The sequence below is a fragment of the Sander vitreus genome, chromosome 24 (assembly GCF_031162955.1).
Source record: "Sander vitreus isolate 19-12246 chromosome 24, sanVit1, whole genome shotgun sequence".
NCBI lineage: Eukaryota > Metazoa > Chordata > Actinopteri > Perciformes > Percidae > Sander > Sander vitreus.
In genome coordinates this window covers 12,549,876-12,568,231 of record NC_135878.1, presented here as the reverse complement: position 1 = coordinate 12,568,231, position 18,356 = coordinate 12,549,876, and the positions used below count along the sequence as shown (strand labels likewise).

General features: G+C 42.8%; 1 protein-coding gene and 1 non-coding gene across 2 annotated transcripts; both read right to left on the bottom strand.

Moving 5' to 3' along the window:
• Positions 1-3,330: 3,330 nt before the first annotated feature.
• trnak-cuu (transfer RNA lysine (anticodon CUU)) lies at positions 3,331-3,403 on the bottom strand. Its single transcript has one exon. It is a non-coding gene; the product is annotated as a tRNA-Lys (tRNA).
• A 388-nt stretch (positions 3,404-3,791) lies between these two features.
• Positions 3,792-10,734, bottom strand: LOC144512830 (uncharacterized). Its single transcript, XM_078243779.1, has 2 exons — positions 10,556-10,734; positions 3,792-6,069 (listed from the first exon to the last, which is right to left on the bottom strand). Exons 1-2 carry the CDS (start codon positions 10,614-10,616, stop codon positions 4,961-4,963), a joined length of 1,170 nt encoding a protein of 389 aa, XP_078099905.1. The 5' UTR covers positions 10,617-10,734; the 3' UTR covers positions 3,792-4,960.
• Positions 10,735-18,356: the final 7,622 nt, after the last annotated feature.

Below are 18,356 nucleotides of genomic sequence, written 5' to 3'. Positions count from 1 at the left end.
GGCAAATAGGAAAACACGACGGCAAATATGAAAACACGACAGCAAACAGGAAAACACAACAGCAAATATGAGAACACGACAGCAAATACGAAAACAAAACGGCATTAACTTCTACCGGAAAAGGTAGGGCCTATCTAGCAGAGGACAGAGCCCCCTGAAAGGACAGATGGACTGTCTCTCTGTTAAAAGTAGGCGCTTTTCCATGTTTTTCACCTCTCCTTCCTGTTAAAAGACAGACAGTCCGTCTGTCCAATCAGGAGGGTCCATCCTCTACTAGATAGGCCCTACCTTTTCCAGTAGAACTTAATGCCGCTGTTTTCATATTTGTTGAAGTATTTTCCTATTTGCTGTCGTGTTTTCCTGTTTGCTGTCGTGTTTTCCTGTTTGCTGTCGTGTTTTCATATTTGCTGTCGTGTTTTCATATTTGCTGTCGTGTTTTCCTGTTTGCTGTCGTGTTTTCATGTTTGCTGTCGTGTTTTCATGTCGTGTTTTCATGTTTGCTGTCGTGTTTTCATATTTGCTGTCGTGTTTTCCTAATTGCCGTTGTGTTTTCATATTTGCCGCTGTGTTTTATGATTTCTTGAAGTGTTTTCATATTTGCTGTCGTGTTTTCCTATTTGCCGTTGTGTTTTATGATTTACTGTTGCGTTTTTCTATTTGCTGTTGTGATTTGCACTTCAGGGCCACCGTACTTATGTGCAAAGTTTGGTGATTTCTTTTCATGCACAGGAAGGCAGATATTATGGTAGGAAGAAGAAGAGGAGTCCGGCGACTCAAAATGGGGGTTGGAGGTAATGGAACAAAAAAAAAAAAAAAAAGTACACTGCCTCTGACTAAAAAAACCTAAACAATGCTGTGTGTACATCAGGGCAATGTTTATTTTCATTTCAGAACATGCACTGCATGGGTGCGATATGTAAAAATAAAATCGTTTTCACAAGCAGCAATTATCCATATTAAATTAACCAAAAGAAAAACACCGTGGTCTCCACATTCTTGATCAGCAGAAACGTTTTTTTTTTTTGCTTGTTTGGGATCCGACTGGCCAGCGTATTTGAAAAAGTTAAGCAAACTTTGTTAAGCAAACTTTGTTGTCTTTTTAACATTTTTCCCCCCGAGTGAAACAAGGCTATAACAGCAATCTCAACCAGCACAGGCGCTTGTGTCACTTGAAGTGCAGCGCCGCGCTGTTGAAGTGCCTCCCCCCTCTGTCTTACCCTGAAAATTCACTTCAAAATGCACAACAAACACAAGATTTTTTTTGGAACTTCAATGGGGAATAAACTACAGCCATCAGCCAGAGTATCTGGTGGCTCCAGCCCTGGCCCCAGCACTACCTCCACACTACCTAGGCAAGACCCACACAGCAGCTTCACAGCTCCTCAGTTCCACCTCCCATGATTTCCTTGCGTCTCTCCAATGATACCCTTGTGGGAGATACTAAGACGCGAGGAAGGGAGGCAAATGGAGGAGTTGGGGATGCAATTTAAGGAAACTGAGATGCACTAATAGAACCCCCAGTTGCTCCTTGGATGCTATGCGGCTGTGCACAGCTCCTAATGCTTAGGATGGGTATTTAACCCACTACTACTACTACATTGTGTGTGACAAATAATAAAATTTCTTCATCTAGAAGAACTGTAACTTAACAAGGACATGAGAATACAATGCAGGAATAAGTTCTAGAATGTTAATTGCAGTTTTTGAATGTTACCCTACTACCCTTGCATCTCAATGATCGCATTACATTTTGAGGGACTAGTTTCTCTGCAGCGGCGGAATTTTACTTTGCAGTAGTACTGCGCCGAAAAGTAAACAGAGAAGCGCACTCCAGTCGGGACACCTAGCAGTAGCCTAGTACATTGGTATTGAAGCATTGGATTGGAAACTAAGGACTAGGCAACATGGAGTTTCAGTGTGCATTTAGAAATTGTAAAAATAAACCAAACAGATGGGCACCACAAAGTTTCCACAAATTTCCATTGGGAGATCCAGAAAGGAACCAACTGTGGCTTCTTGCTGCTGGCTTGGACATCAAGGCGGAGACTCTACTCAAGTGGAAAATGTGTAGTGATCATTTTAAGACTTTGAAAAACCCCGCAATCCAAAGGACCACAAGTCACTGACAACGAATGCGGTTCCATCCGTCTTTCCAGATGCACCAACAGCTAATGATGAACAGGTAATAACATTTGGTAGGCTACTCTAGCTAATAAACGTTAGCTCCTAACGTTAGCCTAGCTGCTACTGATAGATTGAGACTGACAACGTTAGTGGACGACTCTTGGTAGATACCTGGCTGGGCTAACCGCTAACTTTAGGTAATTGCTGACAGAAAAGTAATGTAAGCTCGGACAGTTTACATGCAAATTGAAGCGGCAGGCAAATAAACTTGTGTGATTGTCATGGAAACCCGGCTTTCTCAGTAGCCTAGGTAATATCACTCCGCCGCTGCTGTAGCCTATGCTACCAACTACAGGGAACAAAGTATAACTATTGCAATGTGATGCAAGGGTAGTTTTATTTCTAACATTATTCTATCAACACAGACATGTACATCGATAGTCTGGCGTTATAATTTATTTGCCTCGGGTGTACTGTGGAGTGGGTAAGACTGTTTTTAGTGGCAGGCTAGCAGATACTGTTGACTTGCGCTAGTCTAGCACCAGCGAACTCTGCAATTGGAAGGACTGGATGAAAAGTGTTGAAAACGGTCTCCACTGATAAATAACACACTGGCTAACTTGGAAATGAGGTCCTATGTCCAAAATTCTGAACCACCCATTTAACTTACAGTTTAAGAATGTTTGTGGGATGGAGGAGGGGAAAATATTGGTCAGACATGGTAGGAAAGATAGGCAGAGACTAGGGTACTGGGGACTTAGAGGACTCAGATTATATGTAAAGGTTGTAATTATCAAAGCAGTGATTTTACCTCTGCTTTTACTCATCAGCTCAAGTTGCAGTTCTAGAACGTCTAGTCGCGGTTCAAAAATGTCAATTGCAGTTAGAGAATGTTAAGTTGTAGATTTACAACGTTAAGTTGAAGTTTTGGAATTTTAACATGCTGTTCTAGAATGTTAATTGTAGTTTAGAATGTTAAATTGTAGTTCTAAAATTTTAAGATGCATTGTCACCAGACTTCAGTCTAATCTGATCAACAGAAGGTCAGCAAAGGACATGAGAATACAATGCAGGAATATTCTAGACTGTTAATTTGCGGGGGATTCTTATACCGGGATCGAACAGCCAATCTTGTGGTGGAGAGCTGATCCGTTCTACCACAGCCACTGTGCTTACCTCAGACATTTCCCCTCTCAAAAATACCACCGCCCAACGTGGGGCTCGAACCCACGACCCTGAGATTAAGAGTCTCATGCTCTACCGACTGAGCTAGCCAGGCTAGCTTGGGTGTTAAGTTGGCTAGAGGGTGAAGTTGCAGTTCTAGAATGCTTAGTTAAAACATTGTGTTACATCCCCAATAAATATATATATTTTTTTCCCCCAAACACATTTAAAAGCAAAACTTAAGTTTCTGGGAATCATGCGGATGTAGCAACTATGTTTGGGTAAGACAACTAAAATGCCTATAAAAATGATTGATAATCAAAATAATTACAGACAGTATAACTATAGTTAATAAAGGGGATTTAATGTAAATTAGAGTCTTGGGCACCACTTGAACGGATTAATTGACCATCATTTGGAATTAATAATTACATTTTTAACAAAACGAACATACCATAAACTTGCAAAAGTTCCCTTTTGTACAAAGTTACATAGACATCACATATATTCTAAAGCGTTTATTCACAAAATTATTAAAAGCAAAATGAAAACAAACAATATCTAAATCAACTAAAACATTTAGTGCACGTTGTGCACGTTATAGGTTTACAAAGTGAAAAAGCCCAAAGTCCACCCCAAAGGGACTTACCATCTCCAACAGAAAACACTGTTCACAAACTGCTCCAAGCAGCTCTACTGTAGTCCAGCCTTTACTTCAGAGACAAACGTGGTCACTTTGGAAGACACGTTATAATGCTCGCCTAGCTGCTAGCGTGGCACGCCCTCATACTCTGTTCTTGACTGGCTTGTAGTGCTGACCTAGCTACTGCGCATGTGCGACTCCCAACAAAGATGGAACAGAAGTGAGATTCCTCACTCTGTAGCTAAAGCAGAGAGCTCAACACACAGGGTGAAAAGAGGAGCTGCAGCAATGTGCAGTACAACAAAAATGTTAAGGTGGGAGGTTTGCTTACTAATTAAGTGTGTATGTCTAAATGTCATGGGAGTCAATCTGTGTATATTAAGATGCCAGGTTAGGAACATGGATGTTTGTTACATGCTAGACTTTGGCTTGATGTGAAGCCTAAACTCACATCAACTTAGCAGTGCGGCTAGCCCAAAAACTTGACTACACAAACATTACGACAGTACAGGTCTAGACGGCATTACATCAAATTAACGCAAGTACATGAACACAAGTTGACAGTTAACAGTTGTGCTGCTGCTATGCTAATGCTAGCCCAGTTGGTTAAATCACCAGAGAAAGAAATCCTTTTGTTAGCTGGCAGTTCTGCCATTGTGAGAAAGTCAGGCTAGGAGAATTGTGGTTCTGAGGTCAAGTAATGCAGTCTCTGTTGTGCTGCATCCCAATGGTGTAGGCTGGATGAAGCTGGTAGCTCCAGTCTTCGTAGATAGCTTGGTGCCAACTGCTTTTGTTCGTCAGCCGTTTTAGGTACGGTGATAATGACCGGTTTACTCTACGCAGGTACACACTCACATGTCTGCTGGATGATGATTGGATTTGAGACTTAGGACTTTTAAAGGACCGACGGAGTATAACATCTCACATCCCTTTTAGAGAAGTCATTTATTTTGTGCGTTGAGTGGGAGTGTTTAAACCTGACTGAGGTCCTCCTGTTTTCCTTCCAGACTGGATCTCCACTCCACGTGGCTAACTTTTGTCTCTCCTGTGTGTGTGGGTTCTCATGTGAATATGTAGACTTCCACTCAATGTAAACGATTTCTTACAGACCGAGCAGCTGAACGGTCTCTCTCCCGTGTGGATTCTCATGTGTTTTTGTAAATTTCCACTCAATGTAAAAGCTTTCTTACAGACCGTGCAGCTGAACGGTTTCTCTCCCGTGTGGGTTCTCATGTGCGTCTTCAGACTTCCACTCACTGTAAACGCTTTCTTACAGACGGAGCAGCTGAACGGTCTCTCTCCCGTGTGGATTCTCATGTGTCTACGTAAACTTCCACTCTCTGTAAAAGCATTCTTACAGACGGAGCAGATGAACGGTCTCTCCCCTGTGTGGATTCTCATGTGTTTCTGTAAACTTCCACTTAATGTAAAAGATTTCTTACAGACCGAGCAGCTGAACGCCTTCTCTCCCGTGTGGATTCTCATGTGTCTATTTAAATACCCACTCTCTAGAAAAGCTTTCTTACAGATGGAGCAGCTGAATGATTTCTCTCCTGTGTGAATTTTCATGTGTTTTTGTAAACTTCCATTTACTGGAAAAGCTTTGTTACAGACTGAGCAGCTAAATGCATTTTCTCCCGTATGAGATCTCGCGTCTCTCTTCAGATGTCCACTGGTGCCAAATCTTTTCACGTACTTTTTCGCATCAGCACTACATCTCAAATCACTGACAGGGACTTCATTATTATTATTATTATTATTATTATTATTATTCAGAGAGTTTAAACCTGACTGAGGTTCTCTGGTCTCCTTCCAATCAGCACTGTCATCAGTCTCGGCTTCAGACGAGTCTCCGGTCTTGTCGTCGGTGTCCGGTTGTAAATGCGTATCTGGATCTAAGGAGAACCGAGCTTTCTCTTCATCCTCTTCACTCTTCACATGGAGAAGAGTGAACGGGAACTTGGTGATATCGGCCTCCTCCAGCTCCTGAAGCTGCTCTCCCTCCTGACTGATCCGGAGGTCCTCTTGTTCCTCTTTAATGTGTGGGGGGGGCTTCGTGTCCTCCTGGTCCAGACCGGAGCTCCACTCCTGCTGATGTTCTTCACCAACAATCACTTTCTGGACATCCGATGGTAAAGCTGAAACACAAAACACACAGCCAGTACTGTGAATCTTAACAATTATTTGCTGGAGTCTTGGGGGACACCACTGGTGACCAGGAGAGAATGGGAGGAAATATTACATTACGTGTCATTTAGCGGACGCTTTTATCCAGAGCGACTTACAATTGCTATATGTGTCAGAGGTCGAACACACTCTGGAGCAACTAGGGGTTAAGTGTCTTGCTCAGGGACACATTGGTTGATGTATCGCAGTGGGATTCAAACCCGGGTCTCCCACACCAAAGGCATGTGTCATATCCACTGCGCCTAATAATATATTATATGCGGTGCTGAATACCTCCATGACATGACCTGATTTTAGAACTTGTGTCTGTATCAGGTCATTTCATATGTGGATAACAATATCACGATACAGCATGTTTTGTTCTGACAATATCGTCATATCGCCCAGCCCAGATGCTGGTTTGTTTTACACAGAACCATCTTAGAAGCGGTCATTGGAAACTGTTTGGAAAAGGGCAGCCACTTTCAAAAAAAAATACCTGGCAGGTGATTGTATGAACCATCTGTCTATCCCATCCACAATTGCGGTTTTGAATGAACAGTCTCGGGCGTCACACACACCTAAACCACGTCCGTAGCGGCCAGTATCTTTTCCCCAGACACGAAGAGGCGCAGTAAACTGGAGGAAGTTGAATTAACTTTATTAGCTAATTCTCGGTATGGACATTTGCCTCGGCCATAATGCATTTGAAAGGACTCCAATATTAGTTCACTGCACTTAACTGCGTTAGGTTGAACGCACAGCAATGCACAGTGCACTTCAACTTTGGACTACATCTGTACTACATCTGTACATCTTGTACTGTCATGACATCTTCAAAAGTGCACAATAAAATGTGACACCCAATTTGAAACAGCATCATTGTAATTTCTGCATCTATTACCAAAGTGTTTATTAGTAGTACAGTGGAAATTAGTAGAAATGTGAATATTTGGTTAGCATGTTGCTCCTACATTTTCTGGTTGTGCCCCTAAAAGTTTCAGTTGGTGGCCACTAGTGAAAAAAAGTTAGTCTGGAGCCCTGTAGGGTATGTAGGAACACATACTGCTCACCCTATAGTTCTTAATATGATTAATGTGTGGTATGGTGTAAAAAAGAATACATGAACATAATGGACTCTGTCACAGTTCAGCCCAGTGTGGGGAAATGTTTCACTTAAACCAGGCAAGCTGGTTGCAGAATTCGAGATATGGGCCAAGGAAGGAATGAGTGAAGTAGGTGACTAGGGGTGTAACGGTATGAAAATGTAACCTCACGGTTATAGTGACCAAAATGAATCACCGTTTTCCGTATTATCGCGGTATTTTTAAATACCGGCGCCCGAGTGAATGTGACCGGCATGAAATCGGCATGTGTCAGACGGTTAGGAATGATAAAGAAAAAAAGTCTGTTAACATGCTGCTACACTCTGTCCCTTTCTCCTGTCTGAGCGCAGTGCTTACTTCAGGGGCATTTGGTGTTTTGTTTTGTTTTTGGCCCCCAACGTCGCCTTCCAGGCAGCGCGGCAATGGTTATGTTTAGGGTTAAGGTTAGGGGTTAGCTGCCTGGAAGGCGACGTTGGAGGCAAATAAAAAAAAAAAACAGCCGTCGAGCAACTTCAGGAGCCTCGGATGAAGCTGGGAAGAATTAGACACAGGGTTTCCGCACCGTGGTAATCCACCGCGATAATAAGGCCATTTTAAATGAAAGGGGTAATTGTTACATCAAAGTTTTTACCGTGGTTTTACCGTTACACCGGTAATCGTTACATCCCTATAGGGGACCTCTTTAAAGAAGGGACTGGACACAAACCTGTAACGCATCTCACAAACAAACAGCAAACTCCAATTTAAAGCTACTCCGATATAATTTGCTGATGCAGACCTACAAAACTCATGTTAAATGATACAACAGTAATAAACTGGACCTTTGTTTTAAAGGCAATAGCTAAAGGAACAGCATTTAAGTGGCACCAATCGATTGGACGATGGGGGAAAAAAACTCATCTGCACGTTATTTCTATATTAACTAAATTACCAACAGAGCACTGGTAGTTTTGTGTCTATCAAAGCATTTATTCCTGAGGCCACTATAGTTTTTTTTATTATTATTTGCAATGGAAGCGCCATATATTTACACTATGCTTCAGTCGTGAATAATGTTACATTCCATTCTTTTAGAAGCTTGAAGAAAGTCATTAGCCATTTTATTTGTATCCTAGAGGGAAACACTCCATTAATAAATAATGGAAGTGATTGTTAGGGAACATGTATATCCTTGTGTGTGTCTCATTAAACCTTCAGAGCATTGTGAACGGAACCCTGCTTCGTGTCGCTTCGCTCTCCGAGATCTCGCCACTGCTTTCAGAATCTACTCGCAGGGGTCAGGCCAGTAGATGACAACAGCTACGACCACCACTGAGATTTTCTTCAGAGAAATGAAGAATGTTCAACGTTGGGTAGTAGCCACGCTCATCAGTGTCCGTTTTTAACCAAGCTGTCCAATCACAGTGGAGGAGGGGCGGGACAAATACCACAAAGACCAACCGTCACATCCTACATTTACAAGTGCAAGTATATATATATATATATATATATATATATATATCCTCGTCGTCTCTAGCTACATGCTTCGAGCCATCCCATCATTTAGAGCAAGTACTCTACCTCGTGCCGACCAATATGGTGCGGACTGTTGACCACGTTTACATTTACTGTAAAACTAATACTAGTTTGATTTTATGTTTTTCCAGCAGCAAGGGGAGGTAGAAAGAGGAGGTTGATCAGCCAAACTACTACTTGCTTGGACCTTACTTTTGCCCTTTACCAAAAGCAATGCAACGCCAAAATCTGCACATTACACTGCGACTGCCGAGGTTAAACGTTTTAGGGAAGAATGCGCACTGTAAACGGAGCACAGAGCAGGACGGAGCTGCTGTCGGCTGCTGCCCCTGTGCACATTTACCCATTGTTATCGTTAGATTAGATGCGTCTCACGGAGAGAAAAAATAAAATTAAAATGTGCTCACAGTACGTGCAGGATTACGGCTGAATATGGGCCGTTTTTACGAACGGCCAACTGCACATCTGCGCCGATGTCGTCGGACTTGAGAAGCTCCAGTCTGACGTGACAGCCAGCTGGCGACGGCCTGGGATGGCTCGCCCGTCCGCCGGCCGGCCAGCGGTGCTCACCTACCCCGCTGTCAGCTGGAAGTCTGTCAAAAGAACTCATGGGAAAATGTATTTCCTCAATCGTTCGTTTACGCAGCCAGAGGCGAGGGAGAGCAGCGTCTGACAGGGCAGAGACGGTCTCTCTTTCACATTTATTTAACAAGGGTGGTATGAAACGATATAACTTGGCCAAGCTAACACTGAGCCACATGAAAAGCTAAAAACAACTTGTTACCCTGGGCTTAGGCGGTGTTGTACTGTGTCGACGAGGGGCGCACTTATTGAACCCAGAGAGAGAGAGAAACGGATATCGCCTGAGCTCAACGCTCCTTAAATCATTTCAATAACGTTATATGCTGTGTTGGAGTTCGATTAGAACCACAGACTGTAAATATTAACAGTCTATGATTAGAACATCGCTTTGGACAGACTCGTTCGATACACACACACAAGCTCAAATAACACTGTATTGCAAGCACGTTTTACAAACACAGAGGTATGTTTTACTATTCAATGTAGGCTTACGCAGAATGAATCATTACGTGCATGCCTTCAGAACTTGCGGGTAGAATATCACCACTTGTACAGCGTAGAGCTGCTGTCAACAGGTGATTGTATGTTTTTGCCCTTTGCGAGCTCGAAACCACCTCGACACAATCTTGCAATCATATTTTCTTCAATTTCTTTTTTTTTTTTTGTATGTGGCTGTGATGTAGAGCTCACTTATCCCATCGTATTCGCCGCAGTAGATCTGGGAGGATAGTTCATACGTTTGTGATTGTGTGACGAATCTGGGCAGAGAGAGGCAGCAGCAGCAGCAACAACTGCTGTTAGGTAAACACAATATACGGAAACCGGTAGGGACATAACACCGGGTAACAAGTAATCCACCGTCGTGGTACAGAAAACCCTGGGTTGAACCTGAAGTTACCTCGTTAACGCCAAATCTCGCTTCGCAGTACAGGCCTGTGGCATTGTATGGTCGACGTTGTAGAAGTAGTGGAATGGAAGCTCCGTTCAGTTGTCTGTGGACTCTTTGAGCTAACCGGCTAGCTCTCGCCACCTAGCTACACCATTCACGTTACACACTTGTTCCCGGGGCACCATTCGCAGCTGCTCGTATTGCTCCTTTCAGTAAACGTACACACAGTACACGGTAAAGACTCTTAGTTAATCCTCTTATTTAAAAGCCGCATTAGCTTGAGGAGCTAGCTCCGGCTAACAGGCTGCGAATGATTGCGCTAACGTTAGCTTAGCGTCATTAGCAGAGCAGTATAAGAAAACAAACCTTCTCGCAGCGCCGTTTCCGGGTTTAAAACCACCGCCAGCTGTTTCCGGTGTCGGTCCATATCTGATGAAACTAACTCATCGGGTTCTGCCGCAATTTGGATCCGACTAACGGCTTCTCTCCGCTGACTGCTCCGGTGTTTACGTCGGTAAAATACAAACAACTTTCTTCTTCTTCTTCTTCTTCTTCTTCTTCTTCTTCTTCTTCGTCTTCTCTTTAATGGTGGATCGCAAACCAATAGGTGCATAACGCCATCCACTGTACCGGAGTGTGTAACATCAGGGCATTGCATACTTCAGGTTATACTGTATACATACAGCAAGAATCACGTGAATAATTATGAAATAATAACAGTGCTTAACTGAACAGCAATGTGTACCTGTTGTATTTAAATGCAGGCTGATAACAATAAGGTCAAAACCACTGCTGAGTGAACAGAAAAGGCACAAGGATTAAATCCTGGCTGTTAGCCTGGTCGGGACACATGACACTCTGATTGGTTTATTGCACGCATTTTACTAATGCGTTAACGCGTTAAAATAACAATGAAGTGCTGCGTTATTGACGTTAGACCAGGTTTTTGTTGGTCAATGGCGCCATCACTTTCCGCTGCCTCAAGCTAGCAATACGCTAACAACGCACCTGGACACACCTCCTTGTAAGACCAGCACGCCCATGGCCGCACAGACAGGCGCAGGTGCATTTGCCATTTACACGACGTGGGCGCTTGGCGGTCTTAAACTAGCAAAGATACTTGCGTCGGGCTTTGCGTTGCGCTGCGCCCCGGTTGCAAGATAGGGACCCTTGAGTTTGACACATGTGAACTAGGCTAAAGATTTCTTTCCGTTAGCATCTGGATCCTGAAAAAAACAACACAACACAAAGCCAGGAGACCCATCTGAACCAGGATCTGGTGTGTGCGTTGATCATTTTAAGACAATAGCAGGGCCGGCATGTGTGTGCACGTGGAGAGTGTGTGATAGAGCGAGCGAAAGAGTGACGGTGATTAGCTTCAGAGCGAGTGCCTACTCTAGAGTCATAGTGAGAGAAACAAAGTGTCCCCCCTGTGCTTTCTGACCACGGTGGGAAATCCGTACAGGAAAAGTTAAACCCTCTCCTTGATTTCATGTTGTTTATGGAGAAGGAGAACCCGAAAATGAGTATGGGGAAATGCAACGCTACCAAGTAGTTACATTTTTCGAGAGGTGCACGTCAGGCTACGGCGTAGGGTCCATGTCTCCACACTTAGCACTTGTGTCTTATTTGTGTCTCACTAATTCAGTCATACACACAGTCCTGTCCAACTTCTATCTGTGGACATGTTGCTACGCTGTTTGTATGCAAACTTGGCTTCCGAGTTCCAAGGCAAACGGAACGCGCTATTAGCTGTATGCTCGTGTTGAATGAGCCGGAGACTGTATTGTAGTCGTAGTGCAGATAATTCTTTCAACTGTATTAAAGCAACAATATCTTCAGTTGATTATTTGACTTAGTCAACGAGAGACTAACTGCCTAACTGCTGCTGCTGCTGCTGACGAAATATTCAGAGTTTTTGAAAAAACTATCGATGAGTACGAGGAAGCGCAGTGTAACGTGAATGGTGTAGGTGGAGAGAGCTAGCAGTTAGCCAGTTAGGTCAAAGAGTCCACAGACAACTGAACGGAGCTTCCATGCTAATACTTTATTCTACAACATTGACCATACAATGCCAGGTCTCAACAGCGCTATATTTACACTATAGTAGGGATGCACCGAATCCAGATTTTTGGGGTTCGGCCGAATACCGAATCCACTGGTTAAGATTCTGCCTAATCCGAAACCGAATACTGAATCCTACTCCCATCCTCAGTCCATTAACACAGTAAACACATTAATGAAGTAAACAACGTCCACAGCCTCTAAAATAGTTAAATGTAACAACTTAATGTTGAATTCACACGTTCTTTTCGCATCGTAGGAAAGCACATCGCTATCGCCAGATGAGTGACAATATTGTTTGGCAAATTTTCGCTAACCAGTGTATCATGTAGGCACGTTGGGTGGGTGAAATTAGAAAGCTAACGTTAGCTAACGAGCAGCAGAAACCGAACCCCGTCAAAAAGCCCAATATTTGGCCGAATCCGAACCCGAATCCTGGTTTCGGTGCATCCGATACACTCTAGTGCAGGGGTGTCAAACATACGGCCCGTAGAGTCATACATTCTGATTAAAAGTGGATGGGTTGTTGGTGAATTAACGTATAATTAATGAGAAACTTAGCAATGTGAGCAGAGCCGAGACCAGAACAGAGCTGCTGTCAGCTGCTGCTCCTGTGCGCATTTACGCGTTATTATCAGATGTACGCATTGAACCGGAAGTTACCTCACTAACCCCAAAACTTGCTTCGTAGTACAGGCCTCTGACGTGTTACCTCAGTAAACATTTTCCTAACAAGTTTGTGGTCTCAATCGCTAGTTTCAAGTCTTGAATTAATATTTTAAGTAAACACTGTTTCCATCATTGTGTCCCTACAGGAACCTATTACATTATATTACGAGTATGCATACATTATAATTTAAATTATACTCTTCAGTGCTATTTAGACAGGTCTGAACGTGTTTATTAGTTCTTAAGCTGAGATGAAAATAACAGTTTCTCCGTACTTCAAGGCTCACTTTCTCGCTCGATGGTGATTTTGCCCTCAACTGCTCCTTCCAGGCAGCGCTGCGACCGCTGCCTTCAAGGCACCTAACCCTAACCATAACCAGTGCCTAATCCTAGTGCCTTCCAGGCTGGGGGCAAAAAACACAGATAAACCACTTTCTCACACAGAGAGCGTTCAGGTCGATACAACCACCTGTCAGTTATAATTAACTATGTACTCATTATTTACTTCTTCATATGGTTTGATAGTCAGTCAGCATCAAGACAGGCTGGAGCTCACATGTTTCCTCCTCACACTCTGTGAGTAAACAATTTAGTGTTTTGTTAAGGAGTAACGTTAGCTTCAGGCTAACTAACTTTTTTAGCTAGCTAACAAATAGTACAATGTTTTTTTAAGGAATAGATACAGGCTAACCAACAGTTTTTTTTAAGCTAGCTAGCAAACAATGCAATGTTTTGTTTTGTTAAGGAATAGCTACAGGTTAACTATAATTTGTTTTAGGTGGCTAGCAAACAATGCAGTGTTGTGGTAAGAGAAAGAACTCTGTTTTACAGACAGCAGTGGTTTTTGATTATTGAGAAACGGACTTCCTTAAGTTTTCACCATAAAATTCTATTTATTTACCATAAAAAACATTTCAAACATCTTATCTTTTTTAATTGGTTAAAAAAGACGTAAAATGCCTACGTTTGTTCGGACATGTATTGAGCTATTGTCATAGAGAACTGCTTCCAGATCATTAACAAGGCATAGGCATTTAGCCTAAGCGATATGCTATTTATTGTAACTTATGTCTTCCTTTCTGAAATGCACTTTTTCTGGCCTGAATGCTATTTTTTATTTTCATGTCGTTCAGACCATGTTTTTAGAAGTCTATTGTTAAGTGGCCTGCATGCTATTTTAAATGTTCTGGCCTTGGACCATGTTTTAGAAGCCATACTAGGCTAAGGCCATTTTATTTTGTATTTATAAATTGTATTAGTATTTATAGCATTAGGCCTATATAATAAAACTGCAAGCCATGTTCCAAGGCTTGTTGCCTTTTATTTGTTAGGCTATTTAAATACAGCCTGTATCTGACTTGAATTCTAGTCTTTGTTTTGCAATAATGCAACTGAGCCAATATTATGAGACATATTGCCTTTTATTTATTTGACTATTCATGGTTAGTAAGCCTATTATTAGCTAATGTATTTCTTTCAGCCTGTTAATAAATGTGTGTTAATTCATTCACATAATGATATGTAATTATTACATTGCACATTTCAGTTGTCTTTCTAGATTTATTGTAGGCTACTTGTGGCATTGCTCCTTATATTGCTCTGTTGACTGAACGGACGGAAAATAGCAGAGTCGCAGAGCGGTGTCTTGCATATATGCTCCATGTTAGGTGGGAAAATGGGAAAAGAATGTAACAAGACTGACTTGTGAATCTAATCATACTATAGAGTCCCACACCATTATATTACCTAGGTTATGCTGCCACCTGGTGGCATTGGATCCCAATATGCTACAAACAGGCAAACTGGCTATTCTATATAACAGCTATATCAGGTACTATAACTAAACAAAACAACAACAAAATGATCCGTATTGGCCCTCTATCAGCAGATATTGCTAATGGATGATAGACAATCGTATCGGCGGCTAAAAACGGTGGTCGAGGCATCTCTAACAGTTGCAGCCGATTTAGAACGCTGTTGCTCGAGTCCTCACTTAGACCAAGAAAGTAAATCACATCACTCCAGTTCTGAGGTCTTTACACTGGCTTCTTGTACCTCAAAGAATTTATTTAAAAATACTTCTGTTGGTTTATAAAGCAAAACAAACACATTTCAGGGGCCTCATTTATAAAACCTGTTACGCAAGAAAAAGTCAGGGATCTATAAAGAATTTCCATGCGTAAAAAATATGCCCAGTTTTCCGCAACCTTTTGACCACACGTGTGATCGTGCGTAATGCTCCCAAGGTTTTGTACACTGCATTTTAGTGACCTCCGACGGTAACACCAAATATCACATGGATAAAGTACTCCGGATGCATAGCACACAGCCTGTATGTGAGCACACTAAAAAAAATTTTATTTAGTTTTCGTAACAATCAATTGGGTCGATCCTTGAATTATAAAAATGGATATTCATATCCAACAAATGAATCTATTTAACCCTCGTATGGCGTTTGGGTCTACTGGACCCGAGTGTAATAATTGTAGGTGCTATGAAACTTACAGTCATGTGAAAAAAATTAGGACACCCATGCTAAAGTTGACTAAAAAGAGGAATAATTAAAAAAAATAAAATCATCTTTTGCAAATTGAGCTTAATGCCTTAATTAAAAAAATGAGGAAAAATCCAATCTTTAAGGACACCAATTTTCTTTGTGAATGAATAATGTATCGTAAATAAATAAATGTTGTTCCTTAAAATACAGGGGGCATAAGTAAGTACACCCCTATGTTAAATTCCCATAGAGGCAGGCAGATTTGTATTTTTAAAGGCCAGTTATTTCATGGATCCAGGATACTATGCAAGGGAACTTTATCAGGATGCATAGTATCCTGGATCCATGAAATAACTGGCCCTGTCTCCTCCTATAACACATAAAACGCTATCATAAGTTACCTCTGCCTACTGCCAATATTATTTTTCCCTCCAGAAATGTGCATACAGACAGCCAGACACTAACGTTAACGTTAGCCTAACTGTTAGCCTACTTGCCTTGCTGGTGTGAGGGGGTGGCTACGGGAGGACTTGATGGGGAGAGGGGGCGGACGAGCAGGATGGTCTCTCGTCACTTGTAACCGCGTTACTTAAAATGGCAGGAGTTTCCTCCTTCTTCTGGCTGAATTGAAAAGAAAACAAGCTGCTTTGCGTTTCATATTAAGTGATAGCTACCGTCTGTGTCTGTCTCATTGAGCTTGCTTGAAAAGCTTGCGTGCCAACGTCATTCATTTCAACTGGATCACTTGCTGGTGACAATGTAGCCTGTGGGCAGGCTTAAGAGTCCACACGTGGGGTAGAAGCCGCTGATTGGCTGAGAAGCTTTCACTCAAAGCTTTCCTTGGGCTGCTTATTGGATGAACTGCTAGAATGCAAATCACTACCCACTACAGGCCTGGGTCAAAATGGGCGGGCCCAATGGTAGCGCCGCGGGTGATCACAGCCATCATTCAGCGCGTTTACACCAGCTGTATTGGAAGGTTTGATTCGAATGACCCCTCGCTATATAGGATGTCCCTATGCTGTTGTTGAGCAGGCCCAAATTAAAACACAATTTGCTGTAATGTCCGGTTTCCCAAATGTAATCGGAGCAATTGACTGCACACGTTATTGCGGTAAAAGCACCGTCTGAGAACGAGTATGCTTTTGTTAATCGAAAGCAATATCATTCAATTAACGTGCAAATCATATGTGATGCGGACATGATATTGTTAAATGTTGTGGCTCGCTGGCCTGGCTCAACACACAGCTCTTTCATATTGAGACAAAGCAGTGTAGGGAGACGGCTGCAGACTGGCGCAGCGCAGGACGGTTGGCTTTTGGGTAAGCCTATATATGTGCGTTTTTTTATTATCTTAACCTTTGCCTGGGGTGGCTTTCTAACAATAATTTACAACACAATTTTCACGCAGGAGAAAGGGGGTATCCGCTAAGGACCTGGCTGCTCACTCCCTTCCCCAACCCACAAACTGCGGCCCCAAACCGCTTCAACACACTGGCGGAGCACGCCCCATCGGGCATTTAAAATCACGCTGGAGGTGCCCGGATAGGTCTGGGGCAGTCCTATTATATGCGACTGAAAAGGTGTGTCTCATGATTAGGGCCTGTGCTGTATTGCACAACATGGCACAACTTATTGGAGTCCCTCCACTGGCGTTACTGCTAATTGAAGAAGGCCCAGAAGCTTTTATTGCGTTACAAATGTCAGTCAATACATTGCTGATATTACGCACTTCAGTGGTCAGATTATTAACTGCTGAAATGATTTCTCTCTGTGATTGTAGCACAGCATCAGTGAGGACATGGCCGCGTGCCTCACTTGGGCAGCGACTGGAGTTTGGCGGAGTAGTTCTGGCGGGACCCGTGGTGCCGCTAATGGCAGATGTGGAGAGGTTGTTGGAGGAGGCTGGCGTAAGGGAGTTGGAGCCGCTACGTTTACTTCATCAATGGTTCTTGGAACTGAACTAACTTTATTGACAGCATCGGTTGTACGCTGCCACTCAATTGTTTTTTGTTCGGTTCAAAATACCTTTTTTAAGGCCTCCAAACATGATTTTGTTTCGATGTTCTACCTCTGTTAGGAGCACCTCGATCTCACAATCACTGAATCGTGTTTTTTTTCTCCCCCATTTTTCCGTTTTGTGACTGGTGATCAAGGGCTCCTTTCAAGGTTGGAATATTCATTGATTGATTAACACGGACCTTATTAGGACAAATATGGGACGACGTTGGGAGACTCGTGCAGGACCGCATAAGGTAACGCACGTCCGTATTTCTAACAAGAAGAGTGCGTACCGGTGTGCGCCGCAAGGTGTTATAAATCAGAATTTGGTTTTTGCGTAGGAAAATTCTGACTTTTTTGGCGCACGAAATCTTTCAGAATAGTTTTATAAATGAGGCCCCAGATCTGCTGCTACATCATGGACCACCCAGACCTCTCAGGTCATCTGGGGCAGCTCTGCTTTCTGTCCCCAGAGTCAGAACTAAACATGGAGAAGCAGCGTTCCATTTTTATGCACATTTATGCTCATATCAGGAACAAAACTCCCAGAAAACTGCAGGTCGGCTGCAAATCTCACTTAATTTAAATCGAGCCTGAAGACTTTTCTTTGTCATGCCGCCTTTCTTTAAACAATTGTTCATTTTGTGTACTGAGCTGCAAGTTTTAGTCTTGTATTTTATACCGGTCGTGTTCTATTTTAGCCGCTCAGCTCTTGTTTCTGTTAAGTTCGCGGCTCTCACAACCAACTGCTAACAGCGCTCACAACTACAGTACAAGCTTCATGACACGTGCCATTGGCCGACTCTGGCTCAGGTGGTAGACCGCCTACCAATCGGACGGCCAGTGGTTTGATCCCTGGCTCTGCATTCCCACGTCGAAGTGTCCTTGGGCAAGACACTCAACCCCAAATTGCTCCCGATGCTGCGCCATCGGTGT